The sequence below is a fragment of the Orbicella faveolata genome, unplaced genomic scaffold, assembly GCF_042242905.1.
Source record: "Orbicella faveolata isolate gen_17 unplaced genomic scaffold, um_ofav_v1 contig_47, whole genome shotgun sequence".
Lineage (NCBI taxonomy): Eukaryota > Metazoa > Cnidaria > Anthozoa > Scleractinia > Merulinidae > Orbicella > Orbicella faveolata.
The window spans coordinates 1,410,509-1,426,599 of record NW_028301577.1 but is presented as its reverse complement, the minus strand read 5'-3'; the positions used below and the strand labels follow the sequence as shown (position 1 = coordinate 1,426,599).

General features: G+C 40.0%; 2 protein-coding genes across 2 annotated transcripts; both read right to left on the bottom strand.

Annotated features, from left to right (window-relative positions):
• Window positions 1-173: 173 nt before the first annotated feature.
• LOC149096731 (protein CFDP2-like) lies at window positions 174-872 on the bottom strand. The gene has a single exon (XM_089279779.1). It carries the CDS (start codon window positions 870-872, stop codon window positions 174-176), a length of 699 nt encoding a protein of 232 aa, XP_089135905.1.
• A 5,228-nt stretch (window positions 873-6,100) lies between these two features.
• LOC110057523 (uncharacterized) lies at window positions 6,101-12,430 on the bottom strand. Its single transcript, XM_020764120.2, has 7 exons — window positions 12,296-12,430; window positions 11,838-11,933; window positions 11,192-11,247; window positions 10,765-10,821; window positions 9,704-9,824; window positions 9,285-9,451; window positions 6,101-6,800 (listed from the first exon to the last, which is right to left on the bottom strand). Exons 1-7 carry the CDS (start codon window positions 12,351-12,353, stop codon window positions 6,702-6,704), a joined length of 654 nt encoding a protein of 217 aa, XP_020619779.1. The 5' UTR covers window positions 12,354-12,430; the 3' UTR covers window positions 6,101-6,701.
• Between the last annotated feature and the right edge of the window lie 3,661 nt (window positions 12,431-16,091).

Below are 16,091 nucleotides of genomic sequence, written 5' to 3'. Positions count from 1 at the left end.
TCAGCGACCTCTACCCAGTCATTCTTGTCTTTCTTGAGCTGTTTCTTCACCTCCTTGTTTTTGATTGAATATGCATTTCTGAGCTGCTCCCTGACCCTTTCTGATCTGGTGGAATCCATTTTCCTTTTCAACTCTTTCCTGTCATCTATTTTCTTCCAGCTTTCAGCACTGATCTATGGTTTGTTTGACCTTGACTGAAACCCCAGAACCTTTTCAGCTGTCTTTTGGTAAGTTTGCTTGATCTTCCAGTCATTTTCCACATCTTGAGCATGATCATCACTGTTATTGGCCTCATCATCTGATAGACAGCTAAATCTGTCCCGAAGTTCGATTTTAAAACTCTGTGCCACCTCAGGCACTTTGAGCTTGGCGGTGTTGTACTTCCTTAATCTGTTTTTGTTCTTCTCAACTCTGCACAACCGCAACTTGATCTTTGCGATGACTAGGTGGTGATCGCTGTTGACATCGGCTCCACAAAATGCACAGGTGTCTAGTACTGATCTAAACTTTCCACACATGGCCATATAATCGATCTGGTTCTTGGTGCAGGCGTCTGGTGATACCCATGTGTGCTTGTGGATATCCTTATGGGGAAACAAAGTGGTTGTGATGACCATATTGTTGCTTGCGCACAGTTCGAGGAAGCGTTCCCCATCTTCTGACCTCTCCCCATGCAGTCCGTGGTGGCCCACCACTCCTTCTTCACCATCTTGTTGATCTCCAACCTTCGCATTCCAATCCCCCATCAGGATCACTATATCATGTTTTGGGATTTTGTCAAGGACTTTCTGTACCTGCTCATAGAAGACATCTTTTGCCTCTTCCTCGGCATTGTTTGTGGGAGCATACACTTGGACAATGCTAGTTCTCATATAATGCGAGTTGAACCATGCAGTGATAATTCAATCATTCACAGGTGACCAAGAAATTAAACAGCTGGCTGCCTTCCTACTCAACAACATGGCTACATCGCTCAGGTGTGCATCATCATCCCTTCCTGAGTGCAGCAACGTTTCACCTGTTTGTACCCTCATATGCCCAAAACCAGCCCATCTGCATTCACTGATTCCCAGTATATCGATGTCGTATTTCCTCATCTCTCTTGCTACAACTGCTGTTTTCCCTATTCAGTACATCATTCGGACGTTCCATGTTTCTATCTTCATAATAGATTTGGGTGTAGCCAACGACTCTATTGGAGAACAGGCTTCCTTTTGGTCATTAACCCATCCTCCCATGTGATAAAATTCTCATTTGGAGTTAGGCAAGTAGTTGTGCTGTTCCCCATTAGTCTGAATTAGGGTATAGAAATCAGACAGTTTTTGTCAAGAATAGGGTATAACTTACCGGAAAGTGGCCAGTCTTTAAATAATTTAGTTTAAAACAGGCTTCTTTACCAGTGATAAATAGTAAAATTTAAAACTCGGAAGTGACTTTGTATGAGTTGGTTTAGTTAGCTTATGTTGGACTAATTATTGTAAAAAGGTTTCTGCATGGAAAATAGCTAGTCTGGGATAAGGAATGGGGTTTTGGTGCCTGGTATAGGGTAAAGGTTTCAGTGTCCTAGCAGCACTCCCCCAACCAGACAGAGAGAGAGAGGCATTGTAAGAGTAAAGTGTTTTATCCAAGAACACAACACATGGCCAGGGCTCAAAGCTTGGCTGATGGTCCAGAATCCTGGGTACCAATAAACTATTACTAGGTAGTCACACCTCCCAATTCAATTATAAAGAATAAATTACAGCAAAAAATTTACTCTAAGGAAAATATAGGCTTGATTTCCATGGCGCTCTCTTGTCTGGTCTACGTTCCTCCCCAAGAAGAGACGGCTGGATGCGTGAGCGGCAAAGCATGTCTGCAAGGTAAATTCATGATGAAATTCATGTGGTGCTCCTGGTTGCTGGAAACGTCATCTGATTACAACCTGGACAGGTCCACGACACGTACAGCACAAAACATTAATTTTGTACTTTGCCATTAAAAAAAAATGGTCTTAACCTATTTTGTTTCACATTAATGCCGTGGAAGGGCATTACATGCTGTGTTCTAAGAAAAAGCTTCTTTCAAGGTGCCAGGCTGAACACAATTTTTGATACCTGTGTTTCATTCACCTCTTTCTATAAAACACTTGATCCTTAGGTCACCAAAGATGGCCACATGCAAGTTAACAACGCAAACTTCAGATTTTTGATAGTTAAGCTGACATATGTGCCATTGCTATGGCAACATGAATAAATATAAACAGGCCTTTAAAATGGGTTTTGTTTATCTGCAGAAAATCTAGTCATTAGATTTTCTTTAACATTTGCATGCAACAAGCTTGTAACGATGCCCACAAGTCAACACTATTTTAATAATAATTTAACAGAAATATTATTGTTAATTATCCCTTGTCAGAAGGTTAACTGGAATATCTAGGATACTCCCAAAGCATTTTCGTGCCAACTTTCGTAAAACTTGAATGACTGGTTCTCGAGAAATAGGCGTGTTTCTGAGAAAGTTATCGCACTTTCAGTCATAATTTTTGACTTGCTACGCATGTGCTGCATTTGACTGGGTTCTTTTCGTAACAAAGAAAAGAGTTTGAATTGCTAGGTTTTTTGCATCATTACCTTTTGTTACATATATTTCTAATAAAAGACTAAAACCATAAATATGCTGTGTTCAATTTTGAACACAAAATAGCAGATAGCACAGGCATTGACCAAATAAAATGATCACTGTATTGACGCACACTGAATCACATAAGTGAGAGCATGCATGAAAATTGTGTTTGGCCACCTTAAGTAGAGCAAAGCTGTTGGACTGTGGTGGGGTGTACCAAATGTTTTGTCGAAGGTCACATGTAGGTCTACATGGTTTCCGCTGTTAAGTTGACACCCTGTAATTTGCCTTGAATCTTTTACTAGTTTGGTTTGTGTTGGCTTTGAAAAGATATTTTTGTTAGGCATCACCAGAGACTGGTGTCGCTTTCCTTCACAAACAATACCTCAATTTGACTTTTGCCTCCTTAGCTCCCTCTCTTTGCTGACTCTGACATTCTGGCACCACATGATTCAAATTTTCCAGACTTTGTTGGCTGAATAAAGAACACATCTTGGCCATTGACCAACTTATCTAGCCCATTCTGCTTTCTTTGCAAAACGAGAGGCATCTAGGTACAAAGTAGGCAAGTCCTGTGCCTTGGGGAAGAGGGTTCATGTGTCGATGTTTCTGTTTTTAACATTTTAATTGATACCCAATACCCAGATTGAATAACAACAGCATGTTCACAAAAAAACCGGGGAAGAATCCCATTAAAAGGATGAAGGGGGTGCTCATCATACCTTTCGGGTGTTTAAAAAACGGATTTGGTGCCTCTTAGAGTGTTTAGTCTCAAAAGGTCCACAGCAGGAGTTTTTGTGGTACCTTTTAGGGTATCAAACCGAAAAGAAATATGACAGGACATGATTTTTTTTTTTTAGAATTGGTACCTCTTAGGGGTGAAAAAAGTTTCAAGCCACTCCACGCCACACCCACAAAACAGGATCTTGGTTCCTCCTAGGGGTTCATTTCAAAACATTTTCAGATGAACACCCTGTCCTTTTTATATGGGAGTCCTCGCCGCCCCATATCATTGTTCCACAAGGGAAGAGCAATCAGATGAGAGATGAATAAATTGCTAACATATATAACATTATCACTGTGGTTTGATCAACCTTCTCATTTGTGGAAACACAAGTTTAAGTCAATTTCACAGAAAAATGCATGTCAAGACAAAGTATTTCAGCTTTCTTTTGGGGTGTACTTTTCTTTTGCTTTGACTTGGATTAATTTTCTGTTGTTCCATACCCCATCCTCCACCAGAATACCAGTCAAATGATTACCATATACACATCCAGTGTCAATACCAGTTGCATGTGCATGGAACTGAAGCCCCCGCCGAGCATCATGTCCAAATACAACATGTTGGGGACCATTCCATACGGACGCCCAAGCAAAACCATCGCCTGTGCTCGCCGTTCCTTGAAATTTCTCTGGGTTATAGTTTCTGATGAAGATCATACCCAAGGGGTCTTGCTCCGTCAGGGGTACCCCTGGCAGCAAACCACCATGAACTACCAGCACATTCAACGAAGGAATGCTTATCGTGAAGGGAAGATTTTCCAAGAATTCTTCATCCTCCAGGGTTAGGTCGTAAACAATTCTCCGTTTATCTCTAACGGGTTCGTTTCTTCTTTTATGAAGGATTTCTGTTAAAATCGACTGTTCATGATTCCCTCTGACAGAGAACGAGCCGGTCTCTCTCACAAAGCGAATTACATCCAAAGTCTTCGGACCTTTGTACACAAGGTCACCCACGTAGACTACAACAATATCCGTGCCAGGATATGCACATTTATCGTACAACTCTTTGAGCTCGTCGAAACAACCATGAACATCTCCCACGAAAAGAACTCTCTTGCCTTCAAGAAAAGTAGGACTTATCGTCAAATGTGGTGTTGACGGAGGAAGGGTTACTGTGTGGCCTTTACCAAGCTTGTAGCTTAAGAAGGTTCCAACATTTCTTTTGTAAACGAGACCGAATTTATCAAAAAAGTCGACGAGGATTTTCAGAGCAAAATTCATCAACCCAGCCATGATTCTTCCGTGTCCAACATGTCTAAGATGTGATATAAGCGTCATGAAATATCCTTTATATATGGCACAATCAGGATTGCCTATAACATTTTGCTTCGCTTTTTTGACACGAACTAAGCAACAACATCACTAAATTTAGCGACTTTTCCACAAATTGACCATGTATAAAATGTTGGGTTAAAGAATGCTTTTCAACTAAGTATTGTAAAACCAAGACCAAAGTAATCACTTTGGCCAATCACAGAGGAGTCAGACTCAGGACAAAACCAAATTGAAAACCAATTTGAACTCCATGCAAATACATTCCGATTTCGCCAAATCAAAGCACGGGAAAACTTGTGTGAGCTGCTCAGAATTAGTATGGATCTACTACTGATATTTGGTTGAAAAAGTAGCACAAGGTTTGTACAACTATTTGCTAATATTTGGACATCTATTTCTTTTCATATCTAATGCTACAGATTAAATCACTATTCTGTGGCTGTGTAATGGATAGCTGTATCCACCCTTTCAACAATTGGAGCCAGGAGCTGTATTGATTTTCTTGTAAGACATTTTTTTTGTAAAAAAATTATGTCAAAAGTAGCCAGACTGACGAGGCCAAAGGGAGGAAAGATCATTTGACAAGGCACATTCAAAAATCTCAAGAACACCTTTACCACCCCTAGCATTTCTACAGCATACAACTGATTTGTCAGTTGCAGATAATTTAACAATTACTGTGAGATATACAGCTGAGCCTCGGGGTGGGTACTCCCACAAAAACTGGGTGGGGTTGTGTGGCCCACTTCTCAAAACCCTCACTCTTCTTATGACCAAAATCTGCAATTTTCTCTGCCCTATTTATGACGTGACCAAAAATTCAATACCCTATTTATGACATGATCCTTAAATCAATACCCAGTTTCAGACCTGACTTATTATTAGTTCCTTAGTTCAGGCCCAACGTTAAATTCCCATAAACATAATTTGTGAAGGGCTTTTGTTGATGGTCTTATCAATAATGATGAAAACGTAGTTTCACCTTAAAAACACACCCAATTTAAGACTAGAGTGCAAAAACCATACCCTACTTATGACCAAAATGGCCAAAATTGATACCCTATTTATGACCAAAACAGCTGAAAAACCATTACCCTTCGGGGCTGCACAACCTATTTAACCCAGAAGTACCCCTACCAGGAGCTGAGCCTCCCAGGATGAGCCTCTACTAATGGCCAGCTCCCTAGATAGGTCATCTTTCTACAATAACCCATTAATTCTGTCCCAGTAAAGCAAGTGCCATCCAGTCATATGGGACAAGTAATTTTTTTTGCAAGGCAAGTGACTTTTCATTCTCACTTGCCCAATGGGTAAGGGTTCAGGCATGTCGCCTGTTGACTCAATAAAAAGAAGAGTAAACTAACACTTGCCCAGGGCAGGCAACATTTGAGAGCTACTACTAAATTTCAAAATTCCAAGTGTTATGGACTAATTAACATCCTTTTCAAGTTTTTAATAGTTGTGATAACCATTAAAGTCAGTAAAATATCTAAATAAAATTAAAATACTTTCTCTTAAACCATTGACTTCTACATTTTTCTCCACAATGGCTTATTAATGGTACAATAGGCCATTTTTCATTCTCGGTATAAAACAAAAAAACTTCCCACATTAGCCTCAGTTGCAAGCTACTTCCAGTCTAAAGTTTACCAAAAATACCAAAATGGCCTATTTATGCTTCTTTCTGGCCTTATCCCAGGAGGTTGTCACCACAGTACAGCACTTACCAGTAATAGGCTTTTCGTTTTGGCCTTTAATTCTTTTGCACCATATAGCATTTTTTGCTTGTAGGTCAAGTATATTAACATTCATTTCACATTTAGTTAAGGCTGCAGCTGCCTTCCTTTGCAACTTCTAGGTGCATGTTACAAAAATGATGGCATAAACTGTTTGTCACATCTCCTTTATAATAGTAACAGGTATGAAAGTGTAAAACATGAGGCATGTTTCAGTGCATCAGGTATGCTCAATTTCAGCCATCCAGCCAAACCAAGATTTCATCATGCCATTTTGGTGTAGTAGAACTTTAGCATGTATCTCTAGGTAGCATCTTCAATCAAGGGATCTGCACTTGGTGATGGTACTTTCTGTTCATGATCTGCTAGCAGATCTTTTATGTGGCTTGTAATAAACCAAACCTATCAAAAAAGTATTTTTATGAGCAGGAGTGTCATAACAAGTACTGATCAATATTCTAATATTTGAACACATATCTATAGTTATTATTTACTCTTCATTGGAACGGATGTTGCAGAGTTCTTTCTTACAATGAACTTAATTTAAGCATGAGTATTGTAAACAAATCTTGTATAAATTAGTCTGTACAGTAACCATAAGAAACAAACAGGATACATTATTGCCAACAAGTCAGACAGGCGAAAACACGAGTCTGACGAGGAGGCAGCTATAAAGCAACATACATAGTGTGGAGGTTTATGCAGCAGGTTACCCAGAAAAGTTCTCAGATTTTCTTAGCTCGATTTTGCATAAGTGAACATTTCCGGTGCTGTGAGATTTTTTGGTCATATCAGGATGTAGGCTGATGTTGTTGACATTTGGGACGAGCCAATTTTTGGGTTTCCAAGTCACAAATTGTCCAAGCTTTGTGTGACTCATGGGCATTTCTCAATTGACTGTTTACCCAGCAGTCAGAAATTATTTTCGTTTTTCCACCATAATTTCCATTCAAACCTGCTGAGAATGCTTGACCTCTGTGTATAAATACCATAGGATTCACCACCTTGGCATGGAAGCACATAACACAACGAAAGTTCACCCCAGGTTGCGTGACATTGTCAATAGGTACTGAGTGACTGCAGAGAATTGAAGTTCTTAGAACTGTTGGCTAAGCTACTGTTAAAAAGTAGCTTATTCAATATTCGACGGCCAGTTTTTTAAAAAAAAGTGTCTTCATAATAGATATGAATTTAAAAAATAAAACATTCATAATAGTCAAGTACTAGCTCATGGTTTAAAATTCTTGACTGCCAAGTATCTGGTTTTTTGAACAACCATGCCCATGTGAGGAGACCAAACTTTAATATATAGTATGCCAAAGCTGAAAAAATTTGTCTATGACAAAACCAAAACATTATTTAGAATTGCTCAAATTTTAAACATTTCAAACAAATATAAATTAAATTCTACCAAAACCATTTCATGTCTGTCCTTTCCTTGGCAACAATTCAGTACATCTACACATATATATAACAGATGACGAACTGATCAAACGTAGATTTGACTTGGCATTTTATTACTACAGTCAAACCTCCAGTTGCGACCACCTCTACTCAGTGACCAGTTCACCCTGGTCCGAGAGGTTTTTCTTTATTTTTCTCTGCATGAGAGAGCTGCAAGAGAGCCGCAAAGCAGTGAAAACACAAGTCGCAAAGTGGCAAGAATTTTATTCGCGACTTGTGTTAGCCGCTTCCCGAAAATAAGAAAAATCAAGAAAAACCTCTGGGACCAGGGTACGACCAGTTTTCCAAAATACCAAAAGTTTTCAAGTCAAATTACTATATTTGGAACCTCTTGTAGATGACCAGCTCTCATAAGCGACCACGACCACTTATAGAGCTAAAAGTTTGAAATTTTCTTCTGTTTTTAACCTCCCGTAGACGAGCACTTAACAGATAATAGAGTGGAAACTGGATAATAAGGTGTTCTAACATTGTCGCGTTCCTGGATAGTACAGGGGATGGAAATGTCTAGACGGGAAGAATCAGATTTTTTCTCGAAATTAACTTTTCCAATGAATAAAGCGTTTAAAACACAGGGTAAGTCTCTGCAGTTACCATATGTAATGAGGCAAAATTTTGACCCAGTATGGTCTAAGCTCTCGTAAGCGACCACCTCATATAAACGACCACCTAGGCTTGACATTTTGGGTGGTCGCTTATGGGAGGTTCGACTGTATCTAGTTTGGTACTACACAACTTGTGGGCAGCACTCATCAGATAAAATTGCTAAATGCGAAATTACATCGTAACACTGATTTGAAGTACGCACACAACTGTTGGAAATATGATAGCTACAATAAGTGAACGCTTTTACAAAACAATGGAAAGTAGGAGATTAAAAATAAATAAACTCCGTTACTATTGCGTGACAAGATAAGCTATAAAATTTTGTGACAAGTGAAGCTATAAAATTTATAAAATTTATAAAATTTAAGATTTAGCATTTTTCAGGAGAAATTTGTTTGCGTGTCTACATGAAGTTATCAGTTCATTCCATTTGTTCAGAGAGGCTCACTTGGGTTTACAAATAAATAACGTACTTCTCCCAGAGTCATAGGTTACATTGATGTATATGTAAAATACTTGCTAAACAACCATTATCCTCATTGACAATGGTTCATTTGTTCGTTGGCATTTACCAATAGGTACAACTAGTTGTTATATAATTAGCTTAGAATACACATACTCCTTCCTCATTTGACCAAAGTTAGTATGGTGCAGTTCACTTGATTTGCTTAGGGAAATTGGTAAGAGGAAAGAGAGTGAGTAAACCTATCCTCTTAATGACCTTATGAGAGTTTCAGCTCAACTTCAAGCCACAGAAGAGCAAACCAGTTAAGAAGTCTTCTCATTGTGATTCATGCAACTTGTCATCACACTTACTTCAACAGCCATACAAAGAGCTCTGCCAGAAACTAAAACACCAGTCACTCCCAATTGTAAATGGTGTGACATGAACGGTGTCCACAAGTGTGACTTGAGTCCATATAGCCACACAGGTAGCACATGCAGGCCACTCACAGCAAACACGCCTGCTGGTGTTTTGAATCCTGACAAGTGAATTAAAGAAACTAATTTGAAGTATGATGATCAATCAAGATTATTATGTCAAGGCTAAACAAACAGGATTGGGGGTGGCAGGGGGGGGGGGGGGGGGGCAGGGGAAAACTCCCATATATAAAAGTTATAGGCATGACTACTTTATCTTTAAGATATTGAAAGGTAACCTTCCCACAACAAAAGTGGCTTTTTGGAGAAGTTCAACTATAACATATTCATGAACATGTCTGGAAACAACATACCATTAGCCATGACAGTTTGAACCCATGAAGGAGGATTTGTTTTGGTGCTCTTCCACTGTGCTCCTAGTGTATGTGTGCACACAAATACCAACCACTCCAATGCACTGATAAAGTATGCCCACTGTCAAGAACAAGTGAGAAGACTTTTAATATTGGATATTTGCTGCTACACACTCAGATAACATCTAAACGAGTGAGTCATTAAGAAATTATAGAAACTTACACATGTATTAGACTTCTTTTATTTAAAAAAAAGAGAATTCATTCATGCCAGCAGTTGAATCAATGGCTGTATACTAGCAACTGGTCAAACAACAGTGGTAGATCCAAGGAAGGGGCCTGGGGCCCTTGTTATATGCAAAAATACTCAAGACCCAAAGGGCCAAAATATTTGGATGGGGGGTGGTGGTGTTAATTTAAGGCCCACAGGGCCAGAAAAAGTTTGGAGCCCCTGCCTTTCAAAGAGGTCTGACACTACCACTAGAAAAGCAAAATCCAAATCAAAACATGGGCAGAAGTTGGTAAACATTAATTTTTTTCCAATATTCACATACTCTAACCTCTTGAATACAATGCCTTTTCAGTTGGTTAGGGTGAACATTGCCACTTGATACAAAGCAAGCTCACTAATGGCTAACATCCCTGAGGGATTACTCAACACAGTTTTATACAGGGGGGCTCCAGCTGAGGTTCAACCCTCACTAATCATATAATTACATCATTTTTGACCGGAACAGGAACCATTTGTAGACTTTCTATTATAAAATGGTAGTCCTTTCACACAGTAACAACAGAAATACTCCATCCCTTCTCTAAACTTTTCACTCCACTAACCCCTAAAAGACATCGATTGTTGAAACATTTGGTGCATCTGTTGAGTTATTTGGAATGGCCCTTTTAAATATGACAGCCTTCCCTACTCTTTTATACACCTTCAGCCTGAAAAAGCTACCCCCTTTAGGCAAAGTCTCCCTCTAAATATGCTTCCCCTCCCTTGGGGGCTAACATTACATTAATATCATTAACATTGAAAGTATCATCAACAACAAGGCAACAATTACTTTATAAAGTAAGGTCCACAGCATTCCTCTGCCAAGATTGTCGATAACAACATCTAACTATAAAAAGAACAAACCGTACAAAAAATGAATAAATAACCCCGCTGCACCCAGTACATGTGGATTTTCAGGACATACTTAGGTCAAGGCAAAATTGAAAGACATTTAGCACAACAGAAGGGAAAGCTCTTGTTTATCTGTTGCTACAAGCTCAGCTTAGTCATGACAGTTTGAAAAACTGGGTTCAAGTTCATTTGTACCAATATAGACCTGACCCATCAATTCAATCTACTGACTTAACCTGGTTCTGCTTGAAAGGGAACAACATCAATTTTTGAAAACTAAACAGCTCTCAAGAAGTTATGAGAGAAAACCACGACATTGACATTATTTAGTTGAAGATGAAATTGAATCAAAGAAATTTCAGTACCCAGGCTCCAAATGCAGATGTTTGGTTTAACTGCCGTGCTAAAATTCCATCAAGACCTGAAATAAAATAATAATAGTGAATCTATATGAAAGATCTTGCACAGAAAATGTAACCCCTTCCACATACTACAGTATACTCTTATTTATTCTAAAAAAAATCCTTTAGAAACCTCTCTACCCAAAAAAAGTCCACCAGAAAATTTCACCCTAAAAGAAATCTCTAAATTGTTTAATTCAAACCCATAAATGGCCTTTGTAACTCCTTATCACCAACACACCTGTATCAAACACTTTGCTGAAGTCCTTTACTACTTGAGAGACAGGTTTTCTACTCTTTTCTATACTTCCACTAGTTAAAATCCTACCATTCTATATACATCCAGCCTGAAAAAGCTACCCCTTTCAGGTAAAGCCTTTCAATACATTCCATTTATGAAAGGGAGTCCCCCCCCTTCCCCCCCCCCCCCCCCCACCACCCTGAGGTTCATCAAGTATGGGGTTGTCACCAGACTTGATGCTTTGATTTGGGCTCCTGTGATAATACAAACTGAGCAGATCTGGCAAACATGCAGCTTAAAAAATATCATGAATTCGTTTCAAGCAAATATGTAAGCTTATTTAAGAATCACAATGTACACAGCTCTCACCATCCAGTAAGATTGATGAGGTGTAAAAAGACAGGAAAAGGACTGGATTGGTAAAGAATATCCAGGATGCTAGTAAAAGGACAAGACGGACGTAACCTTTAGAGACAAAAGATAGACATTAGTTTTTATACAAAACAAGTAGAATTCAATGAGTATCACGAAGATTTTCACTTTTATCTCAAGCTTGTGGGACAGGGTGTACCTGGGTGTACTGAGAAACATATTTTCCCTCCGCCTAAAAATCTAAAGAAGGAAGGAACCGTGCCTGCTTCTGGTTATATTGATATCAATACCTCTGATAGAAGGAGATCATTTTGGCAGCTTGTAATTTTTTGGTTACACGAAGTGTTACATAATTGCCATTGTCTTTCTTTCAGTTTACACCTAACGCACCTTTTACAAAACAGATCGTGATCACATAGGGCTAAAATCACTGGAGACGAGAAGAAATATCTGACCTATTAGGTTGGGCACAAAAAGGAGCACATCTTCTTTTCTGTGGGCCGTTTGCTCCATAGCAGCTACCCCATCTTTTACTACACTTTGTCCTGCACAATGTCCTGCACGCCTGCACGGGTATATACTTCATGCTAGCATGCATATAGAGCACTATGTTTATACCATATATGGTATATCATAATATGGCGGAAAGATCAACTCACATACACTTCCATACATTTGTATTCATTGACCCTCACTTTTATGCATTCGCCTTCACATTTATTCACTCTCCTTAACTTTTATTCACATGTATTCACTCATCCTCACTTGTACGCACTTTCTTTCACTTGTATGCACTCTCCATCACTTGCATACACTCACCTACACCTGTACGCACTTTCCTTCACTTGTATGCACTCACCTTCACTTGTACACACTCTCCTTCACTTGTATGCACTCACCTTCACTTGTACGAACTTTCTTTCACTTGTGTGCACTCACCTACACTTGTACGCACTTTTCTCCACTTGTATGCACTCTCCTTCACTTGTATGCAGTCAACTACACCTGTACGCACTTTCCTTCACTATGCACTCTCCTTCACTTGTATGCACTCAACTACACCTGTACACACTTTCCTTCACTTGTATGCACTCTCCTTCACTTGTATGCACTCAACTACACCTGTACACACTTTCCTTCACTTGTATGCACTCTCCTTCACTTGTATGCACTCACCTACACCTGTACGCACTTTTCTTCACTTGTATGCACTCTCCTTCACTTGTATGCACTCACCTACACCTGTACGCACTTTTCTTCACTTGTATGCACTCACCTTCACTTGTATGCACTCACCTACACCTGTACGCACTTTCCTTCACTTGTATGCACTCTCCTTCACTTGTATGCACTCACCTACATCTGTACGCACTTTCCTTCACTTGCATGCACTCACCTTCACTTGTATACACTCTCCTTCACTTCTACGCACTTTCCTTCACTTGTATGCACTCACCTTCACTTCTACGCACTTTCCTTCACTTGTATACACTCACCTTCACTTGTATGCACTCATCTTCATTTCTACGCACTTTCCTTCACTTGTATGCACTCTCCTTCACTTGTATGCACTCACCTTCACTTGTACGCACTTATCTTCATTTGTATGCGCTCGATCACCTTCACTTGTATTCAGTCACCTTCACTTGTATGCACTCACCGTCTCTTGTCTTCACTCACCTTCACTTGTATGCACTCACCTTCACTTATACACACTTGCCTTCACTTGTATGCACTCACGTTCACTTGTATGCACTCACCTTCAATTGTACAAACATTCCTTCACTTGGACACACTCACCTACACTTGTATGCACTCTCCTTCACGTGTACGCACTCACCTTCACTTCTATTCACTCACTTTAAATTGTATACATGTACCTTCACTTGTATGCACTCACCTTCACTTGTAAGCACTCACCTTCACTTGTACGCACTCACTTTCACTTGTACGCACTCACTTTCACTTGTATGTACTCACCTTCACTTGCATGCACTCACCTTCACTTGCATGCACTCACCTTCACTTGTATTCACTCACCTTCACTTGTATGCACTAACCTTCACTTATAAAAAATCCCCTTTGAGTCAGCCACATTTTTATTATTGCTGCCCAGTTTGGGGTGGTATGAATAATCCATTAATTGAAAAACTTCACAAAATCGTGCTGCTAAGGTTATAACAAAATCTAGTTATAAAGTCAGTTTTTCTCATCATCTGGACTCACTTAGCTGGGAAAATTTGACAAAGCAGGGGAGTAGTGAAGGCGAGTGCATACAAGTGAAGGCGAGTGCATACAAGTGAAGGTGAGTGCATACAAGGGAAGGGGAGTACACACAAGGGAAGGTGAGTGCATACAAGTGAAGGCAACTGCATACAAGTGAAGGCGAGTGCATACAAGTAAAGGCGAGTGCATACAAGTGAAGGCGAGTGCATACAAGCGAAGGCAAGTGCATACATATGAAGGTAAGTGCATACAAGTGAAGGTGAGTGCATACAAGTGAAGGTGAGTGAATACAACTGAACATGAGTGAGCACAAGTGAAGGTGAGTGAATGCAAGTAAAGGTGAGGGCATACACAAGCGAAGGTGAGTGCATACAAGTGAAGGTGACTGCGTACAAGTGAAGGTGAGTGCATACAAATGAACATGAGTGCGCACAAGTGAAGGTGAGTGAATACAAGTGAAGGTCGGTGCATACAAGTGAAGGCGAGTGCATACAAGTGAAGTCGAGTGTATACAAGTGAAGGCGAGTAAATACTAGTGAAGGTGAGTGCGTACAAGTGAAGGTGGGTGCGTACAAGTGAAGGTGAGTGCATACAAGTGACGGTGAGTGCGTACAAGTGAAGGTGATTGCCTACAAGTGAAGGTGAGTGCATACAAGTGAACGTGAGTGCGTACAAGTGAACGTGAGTGCATACAAGTGAAGGCGAGTGCGTACAAGTAAAGGTGAGTGCATACAAGTGAAGGCGAGTGCATACAAGTGAAGGTACATGTATACAATTTAAAGTGAGTGAATAGAAGTGTAGGTGAGTGCATACAAGTGAAGGCGAGTGAATACAAATGAAGGCGAGTGAATAGAAGTGAAGGTGAGTGAATACAAGTGAACGTGAATGCGTACAAGTGAAGGTGAGTGCATACAAGTGAAGGCGAGTGAATACAAATAAAGGCGAGTGGATAGATGTGAAGGTGAGTGAATACAAGTGAATGTGAATGCGTACAAGTGAAGGTGAGTGCATACAAGTGAAGGCGAGTGAATACAAATGAAGGCGAGTGAATAGAAGTGAAGGTGAGTGAATACAAGTGAAAGTGAATGCGTACAAGTGAAGGTGAGTGCATACAAGTGAAGGCGAGTGAATACAAATGAACGCGAGTGAATAGAAGTGAAGGTGAGTGAATACAAGTGAAGGTGAGTGCATAAAAGGGAAGGTGAATGCGTACAAGTGAAGGTGAGTGCATATAAGTGAAGGCGAGTGAATAGAAATGAACGCGAGTGAATAGAAGTGAAGGTGAGTGAATGCAAGTGAAGGTGAGTGCATAAAAGTGAAGGCGAGTGGATACAAGTGAAGGAGAGTGCATACAAGTGAAGGCGAGTGAATAGAAATGAACGCGAGTGAATAGAAGTGAAGGTGAGTGAATACAAGTGAAGGTGAGTGCATAAAAGGGAAGGTGAATGCGTACAAGTGAAGGTGAGTGCATACAAGTGAAGGCGAGTGAATAGAAATGAACGCGAGTGAATAGAAGTGAAGATGAGTGAATACAAGTGAAGGTGAGTGCATAAAAGGGAAGGTGAATGCATACAAGTGAAGGTGAGTGCATACAAGTGAAGGCGAGTGAATAGAAACGAACGCGAGTGAATAGAAGTGAAGGTGAGTGAATGCAAGTGAAGGTGAGTGCATAAAAGTGAAGGCGAGTGGATACAAGTGAAGGAGAGTGCATACAATTTAAAGTGAGTGAATACAAGTGAAAATGAATGCGCACAAGTGAAGGTGAGTGCATACAAGTGAAGGCGAGTGAATAGAAATGAACGCGAGTGGATAGAAGTGAAGGTGAGTGAATACAAGTGAAGGTGGGTGCGTACAAGTAAAGGTGAGTGAATACAAGTTGAAGGTGAGTGCATACAAGTGAAGGCGAGTGAATAGAAATGAACGTGAGTGAATAGAAGTGAAGGTGAGTGAATACAAGTGAAGGTGGGTGCGTACAAGTAAAGGTGAGTGAATACAAGTTGAAGGTGAGTGCATACAAGTGAAGGC

Coding starts and splice junctions, on each gene's coding strand:
- LOC149096731 (XM_089279779.1), bottom strand. CDS start 872: ATGAGAACTAGCATTGTCCAAGTGTATGCTCCCACAAACAATGCCGAG.
- LOC110057523 (XM_020764120.2), bottom strand. CDS start 12,353: ATGGAGCAAACGGCCCACAGAAAAGAAGATGTGCTCCTTTTTGTGCCC. Junction 9,825..10,764: donor TGTGGACCTTACTTTATAAA/GTAATTGTTGCC, acceptor TGTTCTTGACAG/TGGGCATACTTTATCAGTGC. Junction 6,801..9,284: donor CTCTTTGTATGGCTGTTGAA/GTAAGTGTGATG, acceptor CTTTTTTGATAG/GTTTGGTTTATTACAAGCCA.